Raw genomic sequence first — 25676 nt, 5'->3', positions numbered from 1 at the left:
GCTGAAAAGTCCTTGGTTTAGTACAAACACTGTTTAGCAACAACTGAAAACATCAGTGTGTTATCAGCATTCTTCTCATCCTAAATCCAAAACACAGCACTGTACCAGCTACTAGGAAGAAAATTAATTTTATTCCAGCAGAAACAAGGACATTGAGCAAAAATCTTGCAGAGAGATGCAGGAAGAGACCATGGGACTGGGCACACTTTTTGGTACAGCATTCATAATTTTAATGAGCTTTTCATTAAATCGCTAACTAGAATATCCTGACTACCTGTTCTGTAACCAATAACGTTGTTCCTACCGTGTATACTGGAGGTCTCGGCAGGCACCATTTTCTGGGTAGGATGCTGAAGCTATGCCCTTAAGTAGGGTGATTCTTTTCTTTTCATAGATTTGTTTCATGGTCATAAATATGTAGGTCTAGAGTTAATTTCTTTTGTTCTTTGAAAGTAAACTTTAGTTGATTATCATGTATTTATGCAATTAGTGTAATTAGAACTAACAGCATAATTAGTGTAAATACATGTAATGACATAAATAGAACATGTAATTACAAAATGAAATGGTTTTGTAAAAATCTTTGTTTTGCTTCATGAAAAGACAAACTGCGCATTTCTAAAAGCACTCATGGCTTTTAAACAGATGATTAAATTTAAGGCAAAGAGTAAGAAAGGTACCATGATATTTTTTAAAAGCAAATAAACACACTAGGTGCTTCTCTCCACACCTTTATTTATCTTCAAAGCACAAAACAGAGGCAGGAACTCCAACATGGCTCTACACAAATGTTAGTCATGACAGACTGGGATTTAACAAATTAGATTGAAAATTTAAAACAAATAAACCAGAAATCACCAGACTTACGAGTAGCCAGGAATCCCATATGCAGTTACTGAGCGTACCTGAATGAACAGAAAAAGACTGAGGATAATTACTGTCTTTTTTTCTTGGCTCGGTCATTCTGCTGGAAAGCCGTGAAGCCGATCCTGGACACAGCCCCCTGCAATACGTATGCCTTTTGCATAAGCCGAAGATTTCTCCTTTTCCCAAGTACGTCATCATTAGACTCAAGCAAACCTCCTCGCCTCCGCTGTGTTGCAGCCGGGATGCCGGGATGCCTGGCTGTTCCCAGAAGCGGGATGGAGGGTCTCCGCCACCCAGGGTGTCCCGGGTCCGGCGGTCAGAGCCCTCTCCTGGGGTATAAACCGTGAGGGTTCAGTCGCCCTGGGGCTGGGGGGGTCGGGAGGAATGGGCCACCCGCTGCCTGCCATCAGCAGGGCTCTGCTGGGGATGGAGGGCAATAACGGCCCGTCTAGTGATGGGCCTTCTCCCACCAGAATGACGTCTGCAAAGAAATGATGGAATTATGCAAGGGAGCTGCCCCTCTGGGAAGCAAGTACCTGGAGGTTTGGGGGGATTTTTTGGTTTGTTTTGTTGTTTTCTTAAAATGACCAAGTTCAGCACAGAAAGAAACAGAATTCTGCCCCCAAATCTTTAGTTTTTAAAAAATTTATATTAGTAAATTTTTATGTTTCTGGCAAAGTTTTCCAGGACGTTCTAGCAGTTTTTTATTTAAAAGAAAAATTACTGCCGTAAGTGCTGGTTATTTAGCTAACAGTGGTTTTAATCCCACCTAAGAAGGACAAGAGAGACAAATTGCAATTGTGAATTAAATGCTAGTGTTAGGCCTGGATTGAAAATCTGGAGAAACTGAAGCCTCGCTTTTGTGGATTCCTGCACAGAGGAGAAACAACAGACTCTGTGATAACTGAAAGAAAAGCGTTGCAGCGGAAGTAGTATTTTGAGTTGAATCCAACGAGCTACATGACTGTGATATAGCAAAACCCATAAAACCAAATATGCTGTTAATATAATATGCTTGTTAAAAAGAACACAGCTTCTACTGGGACTTTTTTAAAAGGAGCCATCTTTCAAATATCTATAAAAGCTAACCCTTCCTGTGTTTAATAGTGAGATAATTATCAAGTCCATTTATGAAGGCTCTTCCTATGTTAAGCAAGTATGCTGTCATTACATTTAATTAGATATGTATTCAAATAATTTTAGCATGAAGAGAGGAAATGGTTTAGCAAGCATTCCAGTACTCAAATAATTTTAGTTTAGATGTCAGAAAATGTGTGCTCCCCCTACAGTTTAATCTTCAGGTAATGCAGGCATTCTGCGCTCCACTGGGAAAATACAATTGCACATTGACTGTTCCAACTTTCTGATTCTATACCTAAATGTTGTTATTACTTCTGCTCAGAGTGCTGAGATGTATCCTGCCACAAAGTTACTTTTTGGTGGGGGTGAGGTGAAGCTTGTAATTCGACTCAGTTGACTAATTTTCTTCTCAGATCTGCACAGTGGATCTCGGATCAAATATTCATCTTTCCCTTCAGGTGTGGAGCTCCCACTGCGTCTAGCTGGTGTTTTAGACTTATAAGGAGTGAACATTATTGAAATCAAGGTCTGACATGCAAATGAACACATGTGCTTGTCATTACCACAGTTACAGAAGGCAGAAATATAGCATGAATATATCTAAATTGTCAGTGATGAGATTCTCCATCACCATTTTTTAATCTACAGGGAAAGTGACATGCTAGGAGATTGTGGAAAGAAAATATTCCTGTCTTATGAGGTTGTTAGTTCACCTGTTTGACAAAGATATTTTCACAGATACAAGAGGGGTATAGGTATCCAATCCTGACCCTCAGATTTGGAGAACCCACCCCATAGCTAGGTCTTTTCATCTACAAAATGAGGATGTGCTTGCTTTCACAATTTCACTGTGTGAAATTCAGAATTGCAAAGGAAATGGTAGTTCCGGTGACTTACTAGTTGATTTTATCCTGAACTGAAATGAAAAGTTGAATCATCAAGCTTTTCACAAAACAAGAAGGTCAAACTAATTTTGACTTGGAAGTGTTGAAACATGTTCTCCTGACACTTCTCTGATTGAAACAGAATGTTTTGACCTTCTACTGCTTAAACAATGTATTTTAGTTTGACCTGAATCTACACATTTTATTTTAGGTGAGTATGGTAATTGCATCTTCCTATAGTCTTTGGATGCTTTATCTGAGTTGGATTGTGGGCTTTGCTTGCTTAGATTTCCTAATAGCTTGGGTTTCGTAGTCACATTGTCTCTCCTGTGGAATTGCACCTTGTGAAAACGCCACTTGGGTAGCGTGATCCAACAAGATTGTTCAGCATAGCAGAAAGAGGAAGAGATCCTGGAGGCCCCACAGTACCACAGATGTGACTCAAACCCAAGGAGTTCAGTTCAGTCTGGGCTTGGAACAACACAGCAGGATTTCAGTTTTCCATCAAAAAGATGGAATAAAAGCTTCAGCAACACTTCTCCCACAAGGGAAAATTTCCCAATGAAAAATCACTGACACAAAATTTAGAATCTGCTCTAGTACTTGCTCTATTACTGAATCGGCATGTTTTGGAGATTTGTTAGTATGAAGATGCATTTTGTGCACATACGGTGTGCAAGAGTTCTGAGTAATATTTTAGATCAGATTCCTTGCTACAAAATGAATTCACCAGTGTCAGTGGGAGATGTTTGTTCACTCCCCATTGAGGGAAAATATCGGATCAGTGTACCTCTTCATAATTCATGCACATGATGTTCTTTCTGTAACTTGGGAAGAGAAATTTCTGAAAGTTTTGTTGGGGGGAGGGGACTTTCAGTATGCTTCAGATGTCTTGTTTAGTGTCGTTAAGTTCAGTGGAAGTGTATCATACCTTGTTTTACTTCATACAGCTTGCTCGTATCCAATAAAAGCAGTGCCATGTCCAGATAGTAGTAATACACAATTACTTCTCTAAAGAGTGGAGTAACAAAGCAGCCAGCAATATGAAATTGAATTGATTGAATTGACTGAATTTTGGTCGTGCGCTGTATAAAATCAGTAGTCATACAGCATTGGCTTCGTAAGTCTCTGAACTGCTGAAGTTCATATAGTCATAAAAGTAGGACATGACTGACCCAGCATATCTGAAGCAAATCGTCAATTAAAGTTCTTCATATTACTATGCATTCAAATAAGAATCATTTCTAAAAGACCTTCACTGGTTTTGTTCTGGCAATGCTAGATTTATTTATTTACTTAGTTCTTCCATGATTGTTGTAGTGGAAAATCTAACCCCTGTTTATTTTTTCCTTAGAAAATTGCCTTCATGGTAGCATTAGGACTGGTTACAACAGAACATTTGGAAGGTAAGATGGCATGTGTTGGTTTACAGTTCAGTTTTTGAGTGAAATCTTTTCTCTGTTCTGCAGCCAAGAGGAACTGGTGATTCTGTCCTCTGAAGGGTAGTGAAAAATCAGGTGAAATGTTACCTATGCACAGTTGTGCTTTTCAGCCTCAAAATAATGGGTGACCTTACTTTGCTCTGCCTCCCATCGCATTGCACAGCTCAAGGGGCATGAGCTCAAGGGGCTCTGCAGCCAGCACCGGCAGGCTCGGCATAAGCTGGCATTTGGGCTCACGCAGTCGTCGTGGTCCTTTAAAGGATGTTAACGACTGCAGGATGAGAGTGAAGCAAAAAGCCTGCAAAGGCTCTGACCAGCACTGATCTCACTGAAGAATCAGCGAGGTTCAAAGACGTTTACCCAGATCTTCTGTAGCAAGCATGCCCTCTCCTCTTTCCCCATGTGAGGTGGACCTTCATTTCTTGAGTTGATCATCTGTCACCTCTAGAGTTCCACAGAATAATGTGTAAAATAGTGTGAAAATCTGGCATTTGTTTTATAAGATTTTAAGCAAATTAGAAAACTACCTGTCACAAAGACTTCCTTCCCTCCATTTCCCCCCCATTTAGCCAAAGATAAACAAACTTCCAGTCTGATCCTGCTTTTGTGCAAGAACTGCTAGCATGCCTTCCTAGGCTTCTGAATATGAGTTCAAACAAATATTGCACATAAACTAAATGCTCTGTCGCACAGCGTTCAGTTCTTGACAGAATGGGTTAGTTCTCATGGACAGAGAAGACACAGCTATTTTTAAGAAAAAGTCTACGGCTTGATGTGTTTTAGTTACCTGCTCAGCTAATACAAGTTGGTGTGGTTCCACCAGCATAAGGAGAAAAATCTGGTATCTGTCAGCTGACAATGATTCTTGATCACAAAAAATGTTAATGATAATTGACATTTACCACCCATCCCATGGAACATCGTCAGCAAAATACTTAGGAATTTCCAGTGCACTGAGTTTAAGTTTTATGTGCTTTAGAGTTAGGCACATGCTTAGATACCTTGCTGACTCAAGAGGTACCTACCATTTTACAGCTTGATTTCTGTTTAGTAAGATTCCCCGTGCTTCTGTTCCTTGGTTTTAAGAGAGGTTGTGAATTAGGAAGAAAATAGCATCTCAATTGTAAGGTCTTCTCAATATATGCAGCAGGTTTTCTGTGAGTCTCGTTGCCTTTTTTCAGTGACTTTCCTCTTTAAATTTGCATTTTAGAAAATCATTTAATGTCCCAGTGACTGAGAATTTGAAAGCAGTTTAAAGAAACTTTAAGCCATCGGCCTTTTTAATCCCTTAATGGTAATGGATTGAAATGGAAATGAAAAAGCTACGGCAATTTTGGGAGAAGATTTATAATCCAAAAAGTGCAAATGATGACTGGTTCTTGTTTTCTTTGTCTAAGGAAAATAGGACAACATTTGAAATTATGCTGAAGTGCAAATTATGCTTACAAGAGAGAGAACTTCATTTTGAATAATTCTTTACCCTTTGATTTTATTGGAACTAATAAATTGTTTATGTGGATTTAATGCTTATGTTCAAAACGCCAAGTACCGCTCTGCTCTGTTTGTTCTACAGTAAGTGCGGAGACGCACATTTTGAACCTAACTGCTACAATACTAATCCTGCAGAATCAATTCTTTCAGACAAATTCACTTTTTATATTCCTACTAGCTTTAAATAAATGGCTCCCACCAAGAGCTATTTACTATGGAAAGGGTATTTCTTCATGAGTATTGGTGATTACAACTGTCAAAAATACCCTTATAGCTTTCACATGCTAAAGGTTATTATTTTAGTGCTATGTCATATTTACGGCTAACAGCCATTGCTGTTTATCAGGAAGGAGCGGTCATTACACAGTTCAGTTTATTTTAGTACTTCTAATGTATTTCTCAATTTCACTTTTTTGGAATTAAACTGTATCAAGATTGGGTCATTAAGAGCTTATTCACTCAGTATCATTAATTCACAGTGTTACCGCTTTTCTTCATTTTATTCATTAATTTTGTGGTGAAGGGCTATGATCCACTTCTATATGGATTTCTCTATCAGCCTAGCAGCCCTTCCACCCAATGTCCTGAGGAGCATCTTTCCCCTTACTGGGAAAAGAGCTCTGTTCTGCAGAGTCCCAGTGTGAGGCATCTTTTGAGGCCTTTACCAGTAACTGAACACAGCCACTTCCAGTGACTGACATTCTGCGAGCTACGGCCTTCCCTGAAGATAAATGGTCATTATGGGCCTCATACAATGACCACACAGAGCGTTTATTGACGAAGGCAGCAGCTCACTGAAGCTTTGCCTCCAACATAAAGCTATCTTCAAATTTATTCATCTCTGTCAAATGTATTACAGTTTAGAGGGTTTTTTTTCTGTTTGGGTTATATTTTTTAAGTTAATAAACTAAGGAATAAGATAGCCCAATTCTGTGATGCAGTGCATGGTTGTAACATATTAAATCTCTTTCTTTAGGTTATTAGAACACCTTTTAGCATTACCATTGTGTTAAAAAAAAAAAAAAAGAAAAAAGTTGATAGAAAACAAAACTTTAAAAGAATTCTTTAGTTCAGGTCATTCTAAAAATGCACATCTTGTTTTACTGTAGCAAAATAAAACCCCTGAAATATTTCCATCTAGGTTACTGGAATGTTTTAATCAGTTAAAACAAATCAACTATTTTAATTTTATTAACCCCTGTTTTGAAACGTACACAATACTTTTCAGCAGAAGTAACAAGTAACAAAAGATAGTATGCCAGCGTATGCTTTTGTTCTATCTTGGTGTGATTATTGACAGATACACTCTTAGATGTACATACTCCTTATATCACAAGCATGGATATTTTTTGTTCACAGTTTCCATAAATAAAGTGCTGACATTGTGCTCTCCCTTCCCGATGGCTGCGTAGGATGGAGTACATCTAGAGCCCTTTCACTTCATTTCTCCTTCTCTTTATTTTCATCTATTCCCACTGCTATTACTTTTTCCCCGAGCCAGCTTTTATCTCTGTACCATAGCAATGCCTCTTCTAAAGCTGCATTCCAGGTATCTACCACATGTGTGAGTCAGACTCCATCAAATATTTCTGTTGCCTTGGTGAGAGCATGTACCGAAGAAATTCTCTCTTAAACCTGGGACCCAAAAGGGCGGAGAGCTACAGATCCATCACAGTCCTCTCGTGAAGACATTCGGCCGAGTTATGGACAGAGAAAGCTCTGCCGCGTCAAATTCCTTGTTTCTTTTTCTGGGCCAGTGAAAAGTCACGATCTTGTATCCCTGTGACCACCTCTGAAAGACTAAGCGTGGGCTGCCCTAACTCTTTCCCTGCGCTGCCACAAGGGTGGCGAGGCACTGCAAGCCCTGGAATCACTGACGACGTAGCGTGGGTCACTGAGCCTGGCTGCAAGAACCGAGGCTCCGGCTCACGCTGTCGAGACCAAAGAGTCAGCGGAGGGCTACTTCCTCCATTTCTTTGCCAGCATCAAGGCAGGTGGTTCCTCTGTTGTGACATCTCCAACACCTTTTGGCCTTAAGAGCATTCCCCTTGGAGGAACCGATGCTGCCATCAAGAACAACTTTCTCTTCTGGTGGCTCTGTGGCAGGCTACGGGATCCGTGTCTAGCACTTACCCTGCTAGACACCCGATTCCCTTTAGAGGATGCCAAAGGGTCTGGAAGCTTCAGGATAGAGATTTCAGCATAGCCAGACGAGTGTTTCATAGGAAATACTTTCACAGTGGGACAGAACTGTTACCCATACAAGATCCTCCGGTTTGGAGTCTGCATAGCACCGAGGATGTTAACAAGATGCTGGCAGTGGTTGCAGCCATGGCATTTATCGCACGTCTCGGCACAGCCTCGGATCACACGTTTCTTGGTAGTGAGATTCTGCGTTTCTTGGTAGTGAGATTCTGTATACCTCTCTGAGTCACATGGCAGCATATGTCTAGCTCGTGTCAGACTGCGAATACAGACCTGCCTGTACTCTTTGAATTGCCCTAGGAGAAGACACCTTCTGAGCATGAGAGGTGACATGTTCCTGTGCCAGTGGGAAAACCCAGCCAGAATATGCAAGTAGTTCTCTTCTGTTTTTCTTGGCTATCCAGTTTCCTTCTGATACATCCATCACTCCAAGAGTGGCGGCTTAGCCAATAGTCTTTTGTGAATGAAAAGTTTCAAATCAATATCTTGGAACTCAGGCCAGTACAAAATCCATGTAAAGTGTTGGCCTCGTCTCTAGGGACACCATGACCATGACATGACCGACAATACTAATACCATTTACTGTAGTAATGCTTAAAGTGGTATGTGGCCCCTTTTACTCTGTGGGGAAGTGATCAACGTTTGGAAAGGGTGCCTGGAAATCAGAACTATGTGTTGGGAATCCAATTTGCACGTATCGTAAACATCCTGAAAGCTGGACTGCATCTTACTGTTGGATTGCAAGTGGGAGATAGTACTCAACACCCTGAACACCATTTTCTGGTGCTGAGGGTGCTCTGAGATAGACCTCTTTAACTCAGACATTGGCGAAAGGTGCCAGACCTTCTGCGGAACCAGATGGTGTCCTGAGCTTCTGTTGGGTGTGCTCCTGGTCCTCCGGGCTGACGAACTAGTGCTCCTGCCAGTTCCTCATGTTCTGAGAGATTTACTTAGAGCAAGACAGAACGGAGGTATCACCATCACGGGGGCATTTAGACTAACAAGATGCCTCTGGCACCTCAGTGCAGAGTCTAAACTTTGCCTTACAATATTCACATGGGAAACATTTTGGAATAGAGCATCAGCCCAGCTGTGCACGCTTCATGTCATGAGATGGATGCTGGGTGGCTCTCCTTGCTAAAGTATGTCTGCTCTTACTTTATTATCAAAATAAAAAGTAGGCTGTAAAATACATGGTTGTAATAATCTCACCATTCTGAACTGACGTCAAGAGCTGGAAAAAGAAACCCCTTATGACGGAAATGAAATCCTAGCTCAGATAAAACTATCATTAAACCTGCAGATTTCAGTGGTCGAGGAATCCGCTCACTCCTTCTGTGTGTGTTTACAGAAGTATGCACATGGCTAATTGTTGCTAACTGCAGTCCTCAGCAAGTACCGTCTTGAATAGGTGTGACCATGTAGCGGAAGGGAGCTGTCTTGTGTTTTACCCTTTTCCAAACAGGACTGCAATTCAATGAGCCTATCTTTGCGCTGCTGTTTCCAGTGACACAAATACATTTACGGCTCATAACAACATTTTGCGTGCTCAGGATTGTGAAGTTGTATATTTTTTGATGGATAAATCATCACGCCCTAGTTAGAACTGAATCTAGCCATGCCATTCTGACCGTGCTTTTTCTAACCTCCGCAGACGAAAAGTAATGTAAATTAAATTTAAAAGGATCTCTTTGCTTTCATCTGATACGAATGACAAGGCTTAACTACTTTAAATGCTTCATTTTTGTTAATAGCAGACATTGATGGTATTTTGAAAGCTCTCTGTTGATGCTTGCTGAATATGTGTCTGAAGGGATCATAATAAAAATCTTGTAGGGCAGCAGAAGTCCACCTTGAAAGAAGGAAAAAATAAAAAATGCCTGTGTTCTGAATCCTACAAGGAAAAGCTTATTAATAGTCAAACCTTGAACTGCAGCAAATATCAATGCTGATGCAACCCAATTATACTTTAGAAACTGAAACTGAACACAAAGCCCAAGGGGTTGAGGGTAAGAGCATCTTGCTTAACAAGTTAGATCTACATTTTTCCCTGATGAATGAGAAACGTACAATTCATGTTTCTTTCCATGGTTACAGAAATCCAGAGCAAGCGTCAGGAAAGAAAGAGAAGAAGCACAGCAAATCCAGCCTACAGTGGACTCTTGGAAACAGAGGTACTTTATCATTCACTTTTTTTACCACAGTTCTATTTCATGTCAATAAAAGGTTTAAGTGCTTCTTATTACAAAAGTATATATGAATGCAGAACCACACATTTACTTGTAAAGGTATATTGATGTGGAAAAGAAAGAAAAGATCTTATCTCAGTATCTAAGCAACAGGTTTTCACCCCACAACATCACTTGCTTCAAACTAAAATTCGTCTTAGTTTTAATAAAGGCCGAAAGGACTAAATTAATGTGGGACCTAATTACTTTCACCCATGCAGACAGTCCCTTTAGGTCAGAACTGAAGAACAGAAGTGCTGCATTATGTTCAAACTTGCATTGCTATTTCTTTTCCTACGTGCCAAATAATAAGTGGAGAAGTTTGCTTTTTTTTATTAGTGACATTCATAAAAGGGATGTGTTGGTTTAAGAATCAGTGTACTCTGCAGGGGGTATGGAAGCCTGCATAATAAATATAATAATGCATAATTAAAAATAAAATGCTCTGGATAATCTCTGTTGTGTGTTACACTTATGCTGTTAGCATTTATAGCAGTAGCAAAATTTGGTCCTACACAATATTGGATTGCAAACCTGGTGTAAAAGCAGCATGTAAATAGACTTAACTTTTTCTGAAATTGTTTTTTTCTTTGTTTCTGAACTGACATATATGCATTTATTCAGCTTATTAAAATTCCACCTTTAAAATTTCACCACAGTTTGGGGTTACTATTTGAATTTCCTACAGGAATGAAACTGATTTGCAGCCAGCTCTCCATTTAAGCAAGATTTGTCTGTGTTCTGAGTTCTTTAAGCCTAAAGAAAGTGATATTTCTTTATTTAGGTACAAGCGATGCAGAATTTTTGGTATGCCAACATTTCACATTTCTGTGTTTGTTGGCAGACAGCAGACAGATGAGGCTAAGAAGAAACCCACCACTGTAGTCAAGCTGCTTAGTGGCATGATTGTTCTTTTTTTTTAAGTATTGGTGATTTTTATAGTCCAGAGCAGCTCTGGGCACTTGAATTCTTCAGAACTCCTCAACTTTTCTCTAGCAACCTCTTCAGAGCAAATACTGATGTCCATATGTCCAGTATTTGACACAGGAGGAACCTTAGCCTTGCTAGCATGAAATTTGTAGTGTCTTCTTTTAGACCTTTTTGTCCCGATGAGTTTATTAAAATACTTGCAGCAGAGTTTTCTGGCTGTAGTCTGATCAGTGTTTGTGAGAAACTCAATTATCTTGGAGCAGGGATGGAGGAGGTGATGGAGGAGGTCTGCTGCACCCCTAGTTCATACTTCTCATTATATCTATTCTCAAAAGCATATCCTGAAGTGAAAGATGGCATGAAGAAAGAAATGTCTGTGAGAGAGTCCTGTGGCTGATCAGCTGTGTCCTCATTAGGAGTTGTCATTAAGTACTGACCATGGGGAATGCTGTTCAAGTAAAATGGAGGCAGATGGTTTTTCTCTGATCAATTAGCTGCTCAGATTGATTTGCTAATCAGTGAGTTGAGGTATTTTGTGGCATTTCAGGCATTTTGGTGCAGTTTAATTTACGGTTAGTCTACTGAATGATCTTTAATTCATGATTGTTTAAATTGAAATTGCATATAAATTAGACTTTTTATTTGCCAACGCCCCTCAAAACCGCAGGAGCTCAGCATCTGTGGTGGTGATGCTAACTTCCTTGATTACAAAAATGTGATCACAGTCTTATGTCTTCACTTGAATGTTGTGCTTTTTCTTTTCAAAGCTTTTTTCTTCAAAAAAAATTGAGATACCATTCTATTTTCCCGCCCTCAGTAGCTTTTTTTTTTTTTTTCCCCCCACATAGGAAAGGGTTAAGTTTCGGGCTGGGTATTTTTTGAAGGAAAAAACATCTATTCAAAATTCATTAACAGACTGGCAGGCACCAGAGAATAAGAGAACAGTTTACTCACCACATAATAAATCATTTATTAGCAAAAACCCTCTAATTTTCCTCCAAGCAGAGTCTAACAACATCTAATGGAGGAAAATGGTACTGTTTCCAGTCCTGCTGTACAAGTATTGGATGGCTCAGAGAAACAATTAGGGGTTATATAGACTGTTAATGAAGCCTGGCTTGCTATTGACGAACAGCTTTTACCATCTGACAAGTCGGCAATGGGCTGCATTAAATTAGTTAAATATCTCAGTCAGGTTTCCAGTGGTCTGTGTTTGTAAGTTTGAAAATCTTTGGTGCTCTCAGCAGATTGAAACCACTGCCAGCTCCTAGAGGTCGTACACCTTAACTTCTGAAAGAGGAATCTTTTGCTTAGGCCCTAATACATTGCTTGCAAGCAAAGTATGTTCCTACGAACTGTAGGCAAGTGTCACAGAAGGTAGTGATGTTTTTCTGCAGGTGGGAAGAAGTCCATCACCATTTCTACATACGCAAATAAAGATGTCATCTCACAGCAACAATTTATTACACGGTTTTTCCCTTATGGACGTTGTTTATCTGCGAGGCTTGGAGTTGCTGTTGCTGTTGCCTTGCTCTTAGCGACCTCTGTAACATATCCTGCAACCCAATCAATAACATTTGCAATTTGCATTTCTCTCTTGTTGATAAAATCTAATGCACGTCTAACTGCTCTATGAAGAACTTGTTAGAAAGGTAAATAACACAACTGTTTGTATGACTGTCTCAGGGGTTAGCGAGGAATATTCCAAGTCACAGAAATGGCTTCTGGATAGCTGGTTATGTGTGAGGGAAGCTCATGGAGATTGTTCATATGAAATGGTAAGAGACAACCAGAGCACTTTTCAATGACACTGTGCTTGGTTTCTTTTCCCTTGTAGCGGAAACGCCTTGCATCAAATTATTTGAATAACCCCTTGTTCCTTTCAACAAGAGGTAAGCGTATTTTTAAATGAATATACTACTATTCTAATGACATGTTAAATATTTATTAGTAGGATTTCATATGAATTACTGCTAGGGTACCATAGGGCATTACTTTGTGTAAGGTCCCTGCACTTTTTAGTGTGCAGTGAAAATAGATGGTTTTCCTGCAAAAACAATTGAAGGATGAGGCTAAAGGTCAAAACTGTGTAGAAATGGATCCAAAGTCTCTGCAGCCAGTGGAAAATCCAATCTCTAGTATTGTAAGCACCATGCAGTGAAAGGACTGATTGAAGAAGGCAGTGTTGCCAACCCCAAGTACATAAAAATATATGTTGAAAAATTGGGATTTAAAAAATAATTACTATTCTGGGCTTTTCATTTGCCTGTTTTCATCAGCTTTAAGAAACTGCTGTCCATCCTCAAAGGCTAGAAATTTACCATACCTTTTGCTTTAAAAACAACGGCTGAAAACCACACAATTGTTCTGACTCCAAGAGCTGGAGCCATAAATCTAGATTTGATGGCCTTGAAGATGCCTTCCAATCTTGTATTTATAAGAACTTCAGGTGCTGAAAATTTCATGGTAAAAGCCTTGAGAATGAACAACTCAGAGGAGCCATCTGGGGATGATGATGATTAGCTCATGTGAAGAAGCCCATTCCAGGAAAAATGTGCAACACATAGAGAAGGCAAGGAGTTGGGAGGTGAAACACAGAGAACATTGAGTACCATTTAATTCTTCAGACAAGGCCCATGTAGTATTTTAAGAGAGAAAGCGAGAAGCTTGAGTTGCATTTCAGAAGAGGAGAGAAATCCAGTAAAAAATGTGATTATGTCCTTGCCCTCGTGTTGCCTTTATAACTTAGGCTCTACTGTGGTGCATTAGCGGTAAGGGAAGACAGGCCTTTTTCTAAGCCAAATATTGTTTCAGTGTTAGGAGCATTTACAGGGGTAATTTCAGTTTTGACATGAAGTTTTGGCAGTTTTTCAGTGTTTGGTCGATATCCCTGTCAAGTGTCAGGTTTAGTGCTTGAGATTCACCTTTCTGGCCCTGCCGTGAGTTCCTGCACCACGTGATCGCCAACTGAAATGCAGCGGCGCTTCCCTCTGCCTTCAAAACTTCATGTGCTAGATGCAGGCAATTGGCCTACTTACCACATGCCTCTCATGCATAGGGTCTCAGAGGACAAGAGAGGTTATTACATGGTAAACAGCTATGATGACATGCCTCTTAGCAGGAGCCCATGCTCATGTGAGCCCCAGTGGAAAGAACATTATTCCTGGCTTAGTTTTATCTTCAAAATTAAAATTATAATTTATTATTTGTCTTATCATAGCACTTGTTTTTCCCATGTAAACACATGGGAAAAACCAGGAGAGAATGGCAATGTTAGCAAGCTGTGCTGTTAGCCCCTTGGTGGATTTCATTTAAGTTAGGGTTTGATATCTCTGACCTTCTTTCTGCCACGTGTTTCCCATTTTATTTGCAAGGAAGAAGGCAAGTGACAGAGCTCCAGTGATGCAGCTGTCTCAGAGCTGCTTGGAAATCAGCACTCTCTCTCTCCTTAATTGTTAATTCCTCTCCAAGTCCTGTAGCTTTGGTTTTTCCAGCATCCAGAACCTGTGCTGGGATTCTGCATATTCTGACATTTTTAAGCTGGACTTCTTTACAGCAGAACTCCCCCCCTCTGTTGGGGTTTGTTAACTATGTGCACCAAGAGCCGTTGTGCGAGATGCTGCGCAAGCTCTGAACTGAAGACGGACGCTGTCCCAGACAGCTTGGCACTGTAGTGATGTAGTTGTCCACTTTAGGTGCAGAGCTGACTGCTCTTATAAAATGCCCCTTTACAAAAATTGTCTCCAGTTTAATTTTTCAGCAACTAGAAGGCAGAAGTGGACATAATTTAAAATGTTTAAAACTTTTACTCTAAAGTGAGCTGAAAAGAGAAATAAACAAACTAAAAAAATCCCTATGAAGTACAGGAAACAACTGTCATTTCCAGAAAAGCAGAAGAGAACAATTCTTGTAAATTTTGAGCAAAATGTCAATTAATCAGGATTCATTTATCTGAAAATGTCTTACCTGAAACGAGGTCACATCCCCTGACATGTATCATTTGTAGAAAAGACTCTTCAATTATCAAGCCTCTGTTTATCTGAATAACATTTATATCCCCTGAGTAATTGTGGTGTCATATCACGGTGGATCTCTGTGTATTTGTGTATATGAAGTGACATCTACAGATTTTATAAGTCTGTGATTATTTATGGAACTCATTGCCAAAGGATGCTACAGTTGTTGGGAAAAGTAGACAAATTTATGGGAAAAAAAAATTATCTAAGGCTGTTAAATATAAAAATGAAGATGCAAACTCCAGGTTAGGGAAGCCCATAAACTGCTAGTGTCTGGAAGGGTACTTCTGGAGCAGAAAAATTTACTCTGTGTTTGCCCTGTTCTTGCACTCTGTGCATGAGTAGCAGCACTGAATGCTGTTAGCAAAGGACCCTGGGCTTTATAGCCTTTGGTCTAACTTAAGTGAAGTTGTTCCTTCATTCTTATGTTCCTCTTTCTACATGTGTGTGAGGTCTGAATGTGTCTGCATCTTCATGTGTATGCATACATCAGTGTATAAAATAATGAATGTGTAACAGCGGGAAGCAGCTCCCAGGTTGGTCTTTACATGAGGGATCACACTGGGGCAGCTGTATTCCCACTGTGATCAGAGAGGGAGCTGAAGAAGGACAGAAGGACAGAAATATCAGTTTAGTTGTCTCTACTTTAACACAAAGAAAGGCCTCTCCATCAGCTGTTTGTCACTGGGACAGTGTGCATCAGCCTCTTACAAATCAGCAGCAAACATTACGACCCACTCTGCGGTTTCCATAAAGCTGTTAAAATTTTCTGGCTTTTTATTTCTGGACCAAAGCATGATGAATTTCAGAAATATTTTTATGAAAGGCTTGGCCTCCTTTCTGGTGAGCTCTGATGGTTCTTGTTCTTATCAGGCTGTGAATGCAATCACTACAGACTCAGTTCATCAAAAGGTCAGGAAATCTTGGCATTTTGGGTGGGAGTAGTTTGATGATAAAGAGTTGATGATAACATAAAGCTCACTCCCACAAGTAGCTGACCATTTTGGCCATGAATCAGCTGAACATTTAAACATGTGTTTAACGGTAAGTTAGTGGCACCGATTTCATACTCCAAGTTAAGCGCCTGCTTAAGTGCCTTGCTGGTTCAGGGCCAGACTGTTTATCACCCAGCAGGCTGAAGTCCTTAAGAAAGACTTTGACTACTGGCATGTGGAGAGGAGCTCCGCATCAAAATTTCTGAAAATTAGAAATAGAATGTGTTTCTCATACTACGACATTTTAGCATCAGACCTTTGGACATGGGATTCCTGCAATGTAAATTTTTAAATCTCAAATGGTAACTCCATTGCTTGCTGTTGCATTCTTTCCTGCCCACGTTAATTTTGGCAATGTCCTCATCCCCTGTGTCACAGCTTGACTAAAATTACTCCCATAGCTGAGAACTAGCATTCACTGCAGCTACGTATTTCCCACTAATCTGTTCTCTGCCCTTCTTTCATATGCTAGCAAATGAGGATCCATTCTGGAAGGTATGTGTAGCAAAATTTACGTATTACCAGTGTCTTTCTCATTACTGTGTAATTCATTGCTTGCTTCTGATTATTGTAGTCTCTACCAAGGTACAAAATTGCAGTATTCTCTTTGCCTTTCATACTGCTTGCGTGAAACATTTCCCACTTAACTAAATCTTTGAGCCCCTAAGTTAGAATTTCAAAGAGATGAACTCTTGGGCTTTCATATGCAAGGCTTGAGTTTAATGCCTTTGTCGAATCCACTGATTGAGAAATTGCTAGTCCAGATTTGTGGGTTTAATGAAAATTTTAAGAAAAATGAGTAACCATTCTAGTTTGTATAGATTAAATCTCTTTACATTGAGGTTAAAATTAAGACTTTTGGAGCAGGTAATTTCTAAAGAGAAATATTTTGGAGAGCAGTTTTTTGACAGGACTGTGTTAGAATTCAAGATACAAGCCTGACTAAAACTATCATGAAACATTATAATTAATATCCCTAAAAATGAAAATATGCTTTTGGAATTAACAAAGATACGAAATTATTATTCTCCTTCCTGGAAAAGCACAAGGAAAATCTAGGGTTTTTATAATGATTCACAAGCCATGAGAGTTTCAAAATCAGTATCTCCTTTATTAAAATGCACTTAATTATACAAAGAGTAATTAACGTTGCGACCAGATTAGCATAGCAATTTACTACATGACATTGTAACTTTGTTGATGAGTCTTAGTTCATTTTATATATTGCTTCAGACAAAGTACTAATCAGTCTTGTTGGAGAAAGGTTGTCAGAGCAAGTCTGAACAGAGAACAGTTAGTGCCGGGGAGAACAGAGGGACGGAGGAGCCCTCTAGAGGAGTTCACAAGAGAGGGTACGCAGCAAAAGGTTCTACTTCAAGCGTCCCGTTTTCCTACCTGCTCTTTGAGGCAATGGGCATAAAACATGGAACTGTGCTTTGTCCCCAGGAACTTTTTGTTGCTTGCTTCCTTCTGCTTTGGACTGGAAGGACAAGGGATCCACATATTGACTTTGACCCATGCTTCAGACTAGAGCTGTGCATGGTGATACATGCGTTGGAGTGACACATTATCAAAACCAAGTGAAATAATTCCTACGTCACAAGCTGGCTATATTCATCGACTCCCTCCTGTGTTTGATTAGTTGGTTTTTATTTTTCTACCTGTTTCAATTTATGGAACTTCTTTCTGGCTTTTTGTTTGTTTGTATTTGTTGCTATCATACACCGTTATTTCTGTCGTCTTCTACAGCGGCCAGGGTCCTTTTGACAATTAGATTTTGTGTTGGAATGAGCCTGTCTGCTGCAATAGCGGCTTTGAATGCTGTATAGAGAGTAGTTCTCAATGGATTGACTTTACCCAAGCCATCCTTCTTCTCCCGCAGAATGAGATCCACCACGATGAACACTGCACTGCTTGCAAGCGCGGCGTTAACTTGCAGCCCTGTGGCACATGTCCCAGAGCATATCACCTCAACTGCTTGGACCCGCCCCTCAAAACTGCCCCCAAGGGGGTTTGGGTCTGTCCAAAGTGCCAACAGAAGGTAAGCTACCCGGAGCACAGCATGCCAAGAAAAGAAAATGGGAGAGACCTCGAATTTGTGTACCACTAAACTAATTTAACCTCTGGTCACAGCTTAGGGGACTACAGTAGCTAAAGTAACACTGAGAGGCTTTTAGTGCAGTTTGCAGCATTTTTTTCTGGTATTTTCATCGTCCTAGAGTTAGAACATACACCGAGTGCCTTAGCTTCCCTGTAATTGCATCTGCTGAGATTTGTCCTTTTAAAATGTCTCTTAACTTCCTTTGTTTCCCTTCTTTACCATAAAGCTGCCAGCATGTAGGGTTGCCATACAAGTAATGTAAATGTTACAGATGGGGGAGACAGTGTCAGAAGGAGACACTGTTCACTAGTGGATCTGAAAGCTGTGAGGAGAACACTTCCTTTTCTTTAAACCATGTTTATTACACACAACTATTGATCATAGTCATGTCAGAAATGCTAATTTGTCTAGTTGCTGTGAATAATGCTGATTGCATGAACAGGAAAACAATTACTAAAACAGTACGGTGTCACTGAATTGTAGAGCGGAGGCTTAGATTTTGTGCCTTAGAGCTCTTTGTGTTTAGCATTGAGATCACTGTTCTGTTCCTTTGAAAATGTCAAGGGGAAGTTCTAGTATGCAGTTGCAGAGAGCAGAGCAGCCCAGAATTAGATCCACTCACTCGTGTTTTCGTATGGACCACCAGCTTCTCCCATGCTGAGGAGACAACACTCCTGACAGTGTGGAGAGCTTGTCAGGGGCTGAAGAATGTCTTCTGGCCACGGCAACAAGAAACAGAGGATTCGTAACCCCCTTTTAGCACTGTTTGGTAGCGCTGTTTATAGTGATGTGTAAAGGAGGAAGCCCCAATGGAGATGGCTACTCAAATTATTCTCTTGGTACTTTTCAGCTTGCGAATTCTGAGACAAGGACCCTAGATCTGGTCCTGCAGCGCTGTGAGGCTGGAGGAGGAAAAACATTAATGCATGTTGTTATGGAGTCCTAACTTTTTATTATTTCCTGGGCTTATAGGTGTTAAAGAAAGATGACAATGTGCCATGGACTGGAACTCTGGCTATTGTTCACTCCTATGTTACTCATAAAACAGGTAGGGATTAACGCAGCTATTGACAAGGGATTCCCTGCTCGTGACGGGTGATGCCATTTGAGTCCTTCACAGCACTAATATTAAAGTAGTGTTTAATGCTACCAGGTATGATGGCATTATTAAGCAAAGGGCCATAAGGGGCTGTGACTGGGAACAGCAGGTCACTTTCTCTCCCCTTCCCCTTGGTCTGCTCCTTCGCTATCTTCTGTCTTTAAGTAGGCTGAGACTGATTTCTCAGGAACTTCACTCTGTGGAGGAAGCTATCATCAAAGTGGTGCCTTCCTGAGAACAGGGCTGAAAACAGGATTTTGAGGCAGAATCATATCAGGCTGGGAGGCAGAGACACACGGTCAGGCTAGGCAGAGCCATGTCACTGGGTATGTAGCACGATGCCAGACTAGTGTCTCGGATACTACAACAATATCAGCTCCTAATTGTTTCGGTATCGCAATCATTAGCGTCAGGTGTCGTATGATATCTCTGCATTGACTAGTACTTCTTTTAGTTCCCTGTCGCACTCTTACAGTGGGCTGTCTGGGGCATTAGATCATATTTGTAAGGAGCTTTGCAGAGGTCTGGTACTGTTATTAGTGTGCTTTTCAGCCAGGGTCACTAACTATTGCCATTCCAGGTGGATGACCTGTTTTTAAATACCATTCACCTCTTTCTTGGAGACCTCCAGGACTCCATGTGGTCCAAGGATTAATTTTAATTCATCTCAAGGTGCACTGTAGCTTTTGGCTTGTCCTGTGTGCTAGCCGTTGATGTAGACACACACATGTAAGCAGAAACTCCAGATTTATTTGGCTGTACCCGCTGACAAAAGGCTAATGAGACCAGAAACTCACCATTCAAAATAGGTGCTTCTGCTTTCTGTTGTCAAGTGCACGGTTTTGCTGTATGTCCTTTTCTTAACTTCTGCATCCTTAATCTTATTGTTCTGCAGTCAAAGAAGAAGAGAAGCGAAAGTTATTAAAGAGAAGCAGTGAGCTGAAGAGTGAGCATAGACAGTTAGAAGAAAAAGATCGACTTCTCAACAATGCAGTGAAGGTAGGACACCTGACTGGGGACACAGAGTCTCCTGCAGAGATGTTTATAAAGAATTTATGCCTGAAAAACTGCTGTTTTGTGGCTAGAAAATGATTTATTCTCCCAAGCTATAGATGTTCAAGTGTGAATGTGTTTCTGAGGAAGAACATGTGGTTTTCCTTTATGCACAAAAGCAAGCTGCTGTGACAGGCTGAGGAGGAGAAATCACCTGAATTCCTGTTGCACACATCCCCCCCCCATCAAAATAGCCATGGCTGCCTTCCTTGTAGTGCCATACACAGCTCTGATCTACCCAGTGACTTTAAGGCATTTCCATTTTCCCGGTGAAAAGTTTAGTCACAAGCGTGTCCTCCAGTGGTAGCTGCTTGTCTGTTAGCTCAAAACTCTTGAGATTAGGTAGAAATAACCATCTTTATTTGTCTCAGGGGCTGAATGTTGTGACAACCTCTCCATGACTGGAAACGGATTCACAATCGTTTTTTCCGCAAACTCATTTCAAAGCTAAATGTTGGCTGGAGACGTCTCCCACCCATACCATGCTATGAGGACCAGTCTCTGACAATAATGACTGGGCTGAGTTCAAAGCCATAATTCCTAACCTCCATGGCTGAAGGAACTTATTTGGGGCTACCTCACCTCAGGCCCACTCTTACGGGGTAGCTGTTAGCTTGCATGGCAGTCTCAATAAATATTTGAAACTTCCTTATTCTGGAAAAATCAAAGTGGCAGCTGCAGGAGTAACTGGTCACTACTCGTTTTACCACTGCAGTTATCCAGAGGAGGCACGTTAAAATATTTATCACATTTAAAATAGAGTGGAAAGAAAAGCAATAACTTATTAAAAGACATCACAGTGGGGAATATTCCCCGTAAGTGTGTATAGCCACCATCAGCACTAATGGAAACACACATATGTATGAAGAAGTGACTCTGGGGTACGGGATAACTTTAGTAGGTAGGAGAGTGCAGGGGGGATGAGGTGTTCGGAAAAAGAAAAACATTTGGGGATGCAGTCAGCTATCAGGTGTATGTCAGGGCTGTCAAAATCAGTAAGATTTCTACCTAAGCAGAATCAGGTTCTTTCAGTGGGCAACACTGTCTTATTTAAATGGTAATATCAGCTCGTTATATTTATTGGAGATATATCCACTTGAAAGGGGAAAAGCAATTAAAGGTGTTCCGGCACAGAGCAATTTAATTTCTGACATTTGCCTTAGCAGAGATTTACATTAAAGAGAACACTCTCATACACACCACAGGTGCAATGGTATTATTTGGTAAAAACAGAACATGATTTATCCTTCACCTGAGATTTCATCTGTCTAAACCAACCTCTGAGCAGCTCCACGCAGTTGCTTTTCAAACAACTTGACTTTCAAGTGAGCATTTCCCGCTTCCCCAGGACTGGAGAATCCCCCCCCTACACCGGGCAGTCTAGACCATAGCCAAAGAGGAGCCGTCTGCAGACAAGTAACCAGTTTTGCCAGACCCCTGGGCCCACTGGGAGAAAGAAAACAGGAGGTTTCAGATATTAGAGAGGCCACTGTCCCCTTCCATCTAGCAAATAGGCTCAGGGCTTTGGTCTGTCACATAGTCCCTCGCAGGCCAGCTGATAGCGTGAAGGATGGGACGTTAGCTGCAGCAGGACGCAGTTGGGGAGGGAAGGGAGGTTTACTGATTCTTTCTCTTACCTCTTCGTGGAGAAGAGGGAGATTTGAGATGCCTTCGTTTGGCTCCTGCCCTCATGCTCATTTTCATGTAGGTTTGTATGAAACGTTTCACATGATTGTGGGGTGCGCTTTGGCCACCCCATAGGAGAAAGGCTTTCTTGTGACTGCGGTGGTATAACAGTAGCGTCTTAGATCAAGTTTTCTGCCAGAAAGATATTGACATCATGTTTAGAGAGATCAACTTATCTTCACAGTACTGACTCCCTAAAATGTGTGGCACATACAAAATGCATCACGGTGAGGTTTATCCCTCGAGCGTTTATCGATGCCTTTTGGCAAGATTTCGAGACCTCACTGGTGCCTCCGGTACTTTCCAGTAATACAGCTATTACAATCCCGTGCCAGTAATCTCTTTGGAGTGCAGAAGGCATTTCTGCCAGGCTGCCTACAGGATGAGGTCAGAAACGTCCTCTGAATGCATTTGGACTGGGATGAATATTGTTACCTTAGATAGCTGCTGCAGTGTATGCAGCACTGGTGATTACTCCATTCGTTAAGCTGTGGTTTTGCTATCCCCAAAGGAGAATATCTTTCATTTGAGGAGGACGTGCGCTCAAGACACAAAAGGATGTTTGGAGAGATGTTTGACACCAATTTGAATGTATTCTCAGTCTTTCCTTCTCTCTCCCCTTCTCTTTATTTGACAGAAATGCTTAGAGCTAAAAACCAGCCTGTTGGCCCAGCAGAAAGGGACTCAGTCATCACTGGAACGTCTCAAAACCCTCATTAGACTGATACAAAACGAGCAGATGATTCAGGTTACCATGACGACCACCACCACCTCCTCCCTGCTAACCGTCCCCTGGATCAAACCCTCCCCTGCCTCCGCTGCCATGCACAAAGCCTTGCAGCAATCGCAGGGTAACAACTGACAGAGCCGGCTGCGAGAGCGCGAAGGAAGGGGGGAAAAAACTTTATACACATGCGCAGAGGAGAGATTAAACTGAAACAAAGGAGAGAAGGAACAGTCTCAGTTTTGATACGCGTAGAAACTCGCGAACCAATCAGTCCAGTTTGTAGGTCACTGTGGCAGCAGGTTCCCACGGAGCGGGTTGTGCTGCAGTTTTGTATTTGCCGAGACCTTCAGTGCTTATGAGATTTCTTTTGTTATGTTGGCCTTAATGTATTTATGACTGAGGATGAACAGGAGAAGTATGGCCGATAGGAAGCAGGATATCCTTTTGTGGGGGGCAGACAGGTTTCCAGTTCTGCTTTAAGGGGAAAATTTTCAATGCAAAGAGTTAGTGAGCTAGTAGAGAAGTAGTTGGGCTGAAAGCTATGTGTGGGAGGGAAATCGGTGAGATAACCAGAAACTGAACTACTTAGGACTCGACATGGATTCTTATCAGAGGAACAAAGTTGGCCCCGTTGATTCAGGTGACCTGGAGATGGGGCCGTTTTGACCAGAACGGCGTCACGGACACTCACAGAGCCTTCGAAACAAAAGATCGTTTTTTTTCAGTATTATTAGAGTTGAGAATTGCAGATATTTACATAAAGAAACTGTATGAAGTTAGCGTTTCTAGTAAAATATTGAAGTATTTTCATGCTGATGCTTCTGTATATGCGTTCCGAAGTATTTAAAAAAGTATGACTGTAAAACTCCTTACTTTTTTGCAGGTCCTTTTTACTTATTTTGCTATCGGTGTATTTTTCTCATGGAGTTTTTGTGCAAGATTTAGCATAAACCATAATAGTGGATATCTTTGGCAGGTTGGGTTTCATTTTTTAAAGAGATTATTTGGGGGGTTTTCTTTTTTGTTAATTTTGGATTTTTTTTTTTTTAAGGAGAAAAAGCAAATAAATATTCTGTTTTTTGTTTCTTGCCAGTACAGATAATATGCCAAAAAGATAACTTTACATTTTTGTACTGCATTTTTATTGTTAAAAATATGTAACGTGATTTTTTTAATTATTATTTTTCTTTTTTGCTTGCAGAAATATCTGCTGAAGTGGTACAGGAAAAAAAAAACTGCCTCAAGGGGTTGTTGTTTCTCGTACTGGATAATATCAAGAGTTCTGGGGGGAGGGACAGGCTATGGAAAACGTAAGGGGCTTGTTGGGGTTTTTTGTTTTGAAACTTGATTCCTTTCTAGTATTTCGTTGGATTTTAGCACATTTGGGAAGCGTTTAGCATTAGCCTGAGAAAATCCCAGTGCGCCTGCTTGTTTCACTAGCTAGTCTTCCTGATACTGCAAGGGTCCGCCTGGCCCCCCCGTAGGCCACAGCCCCCCCGTCACTCTGCGGCCTGCCCGGGAAGGTAGTGATGGGCACCCCGGTTTTTCTCAAGGTCACGCACACACGCCAGATGCCATCGTCTCTGTCGTTTATGAGTTCTCTGTCAATTAGCACAACAGGTACTTAAGGAAAGCGAGAAGCCACCAGAGCACGACACAAGGCTAGTCTCTCACATCAGCATATCACATGGTGCCGAATATCTTTTTTTTTTTTTTAAATAAAAAAACCACACGAGGGACTGGCTTTTTCCGTCGCCCATCACTAGGCAGCACATGGTCCCTTCAACCATTTTCACAACTCCGGGAGAAACTGTGCAGTACTATACAAATCTATTTTAATACACAACACTCGGTTGAACAAGATTTTTATATTCTTTTATTGATGAACAAAGTGAACTAAGTAAAACACAATTGTAATACATTGGTTATTGTATGCCAATTATGCATTCTAATGTGGCTTGCAATGTAAATGTTTTCAGGTTTAATGATTTTTTTTCCTTCTCAGACAAATAAAAAAAGGAAAAGCGTGGAAGGTTGAATATGTGAAGAATTTCTGAAGAAGTGTCTTGGACTGTTAAAAGTAGTTATTTTGAAAAGGGGACTGTCCAGTGGATAGTGTGCATAGAAAAAAAAAGTGTTTGTCTTAAATATGCCAATGTAGTTTTACTTCTTTATGATGCATTAAACTTGATCGACAATTTAATGGCGGTGTTGTCGTCGTGATATCTGCTGCCGAGGGGATGCAGCGTGGCCTGCCCAGGGCCCGCTGCTGTGACCCCTTCCCCGGCCAGGCTCTGGCTGGGGGGGGGGAGTGACCGGTGCTGGTTTCTCCAGCGCCGTCTTCAGTTTTCAGATTTAAACGATGCCAGAATGACTACAATACTCGCTGCTTTCCTTCTTCCAGGACGATGGCCTGTCTCCTGGGCAGGAGCACCCTGTCCACTCCCTCTCTTGGCTTCCCACCTCTTGGAATAATTTCCCATCCCACTCTTCCCTGGATCTGCACGCGGAGATGTTGGCGGTACCTCAGATCTCTCCCTTTTCCTCTTGCCTGTCTTGTGGCTTGTGTTTTTGAAGTTTTCACCAGGATTTAAACACTGCGGTGGGCTTGGCCCAAATTGAGATGACCCGAGTCAGCTCGGGAGCAAGCCTAGGGCTTCGAGGCAGAAAAAGGTTGTTACCACAGGGTAACGTGCTGCCGTACGTCGGCCAAGCTGGCCGCACGTGCTCCTTACACGCTTTGTGCGCTTGTGGGTGGCGTGGTCTTCGCTGACAGCGGGTCACCGGAGAGAGACTTGCCGCAGACCAAGGACACGCAGTCGGCTGCAGCAGACCTGCTGGCAGGGCCGGGTCTTCGGTTTCACACCTGCAC

General features: G+C 41.3%; 1 protein-coding gene across 2 annotated transcripts in view; it reads left to right on the top strand.

Moving 5' to 3' along the window:
- Nucleotides 1-25007, top strand: part of PHF21B (PHD finger protein 21B) — a 165054-nt gene extending 140047 nt beyond the window's left edge. For both annotated transcript variants that reach the window (XM_052790547.1, XM_052790545.1), the window contains 8 exons: nt 4186-4237; nt 10067-10143; nt 12965-13019; nt 16611-16633; nt 18021-18179; nt 19212-19287; nt 20234-20337; nt 22715-25007. In XM_052790547.1, the coding sequence (XP_052646507.1) occupies nt 4186-4237; nt 10067-10143; nt 12965-13019; nt 16611-16633; nt 18021-18179; nt 19212-19287; nt 20234-20337; nt 22715-22939 (771 nt within the window). In that variant the 3' untranslated portion in view covers nt 22940-25007. The remainder of the gene's footprint in view (nt 1-4185; nt 4238-10066; nt 10144-12964; nt 13020-16610; nt 16634-18020; nt 18180-19211; nt 19288-20233; nt 20338-22714) is intronic.
- The last annotated feature ends 669 nt before the right edge of the window (nt 25008-25676 follow it).

Source organism: Harpia harpyja, chromosome 6 (assembly GCF_026419915.1).
Source record: "Harpia harpyja isolate bHarHar1 chromosome 6, bHarHar1 primary haplotype, whole genome shotgun sequence".
In the NCBI taxonomy this organism is placed as follows: Eukaryota; Metazoa; Chordata; class Aves; order Accipitriformes; family Accipitridae; genus Harpia; species Harpia harpyja.
This window is presented reverse-complemented; position numbering and strand designations above follow the sequence as displayed.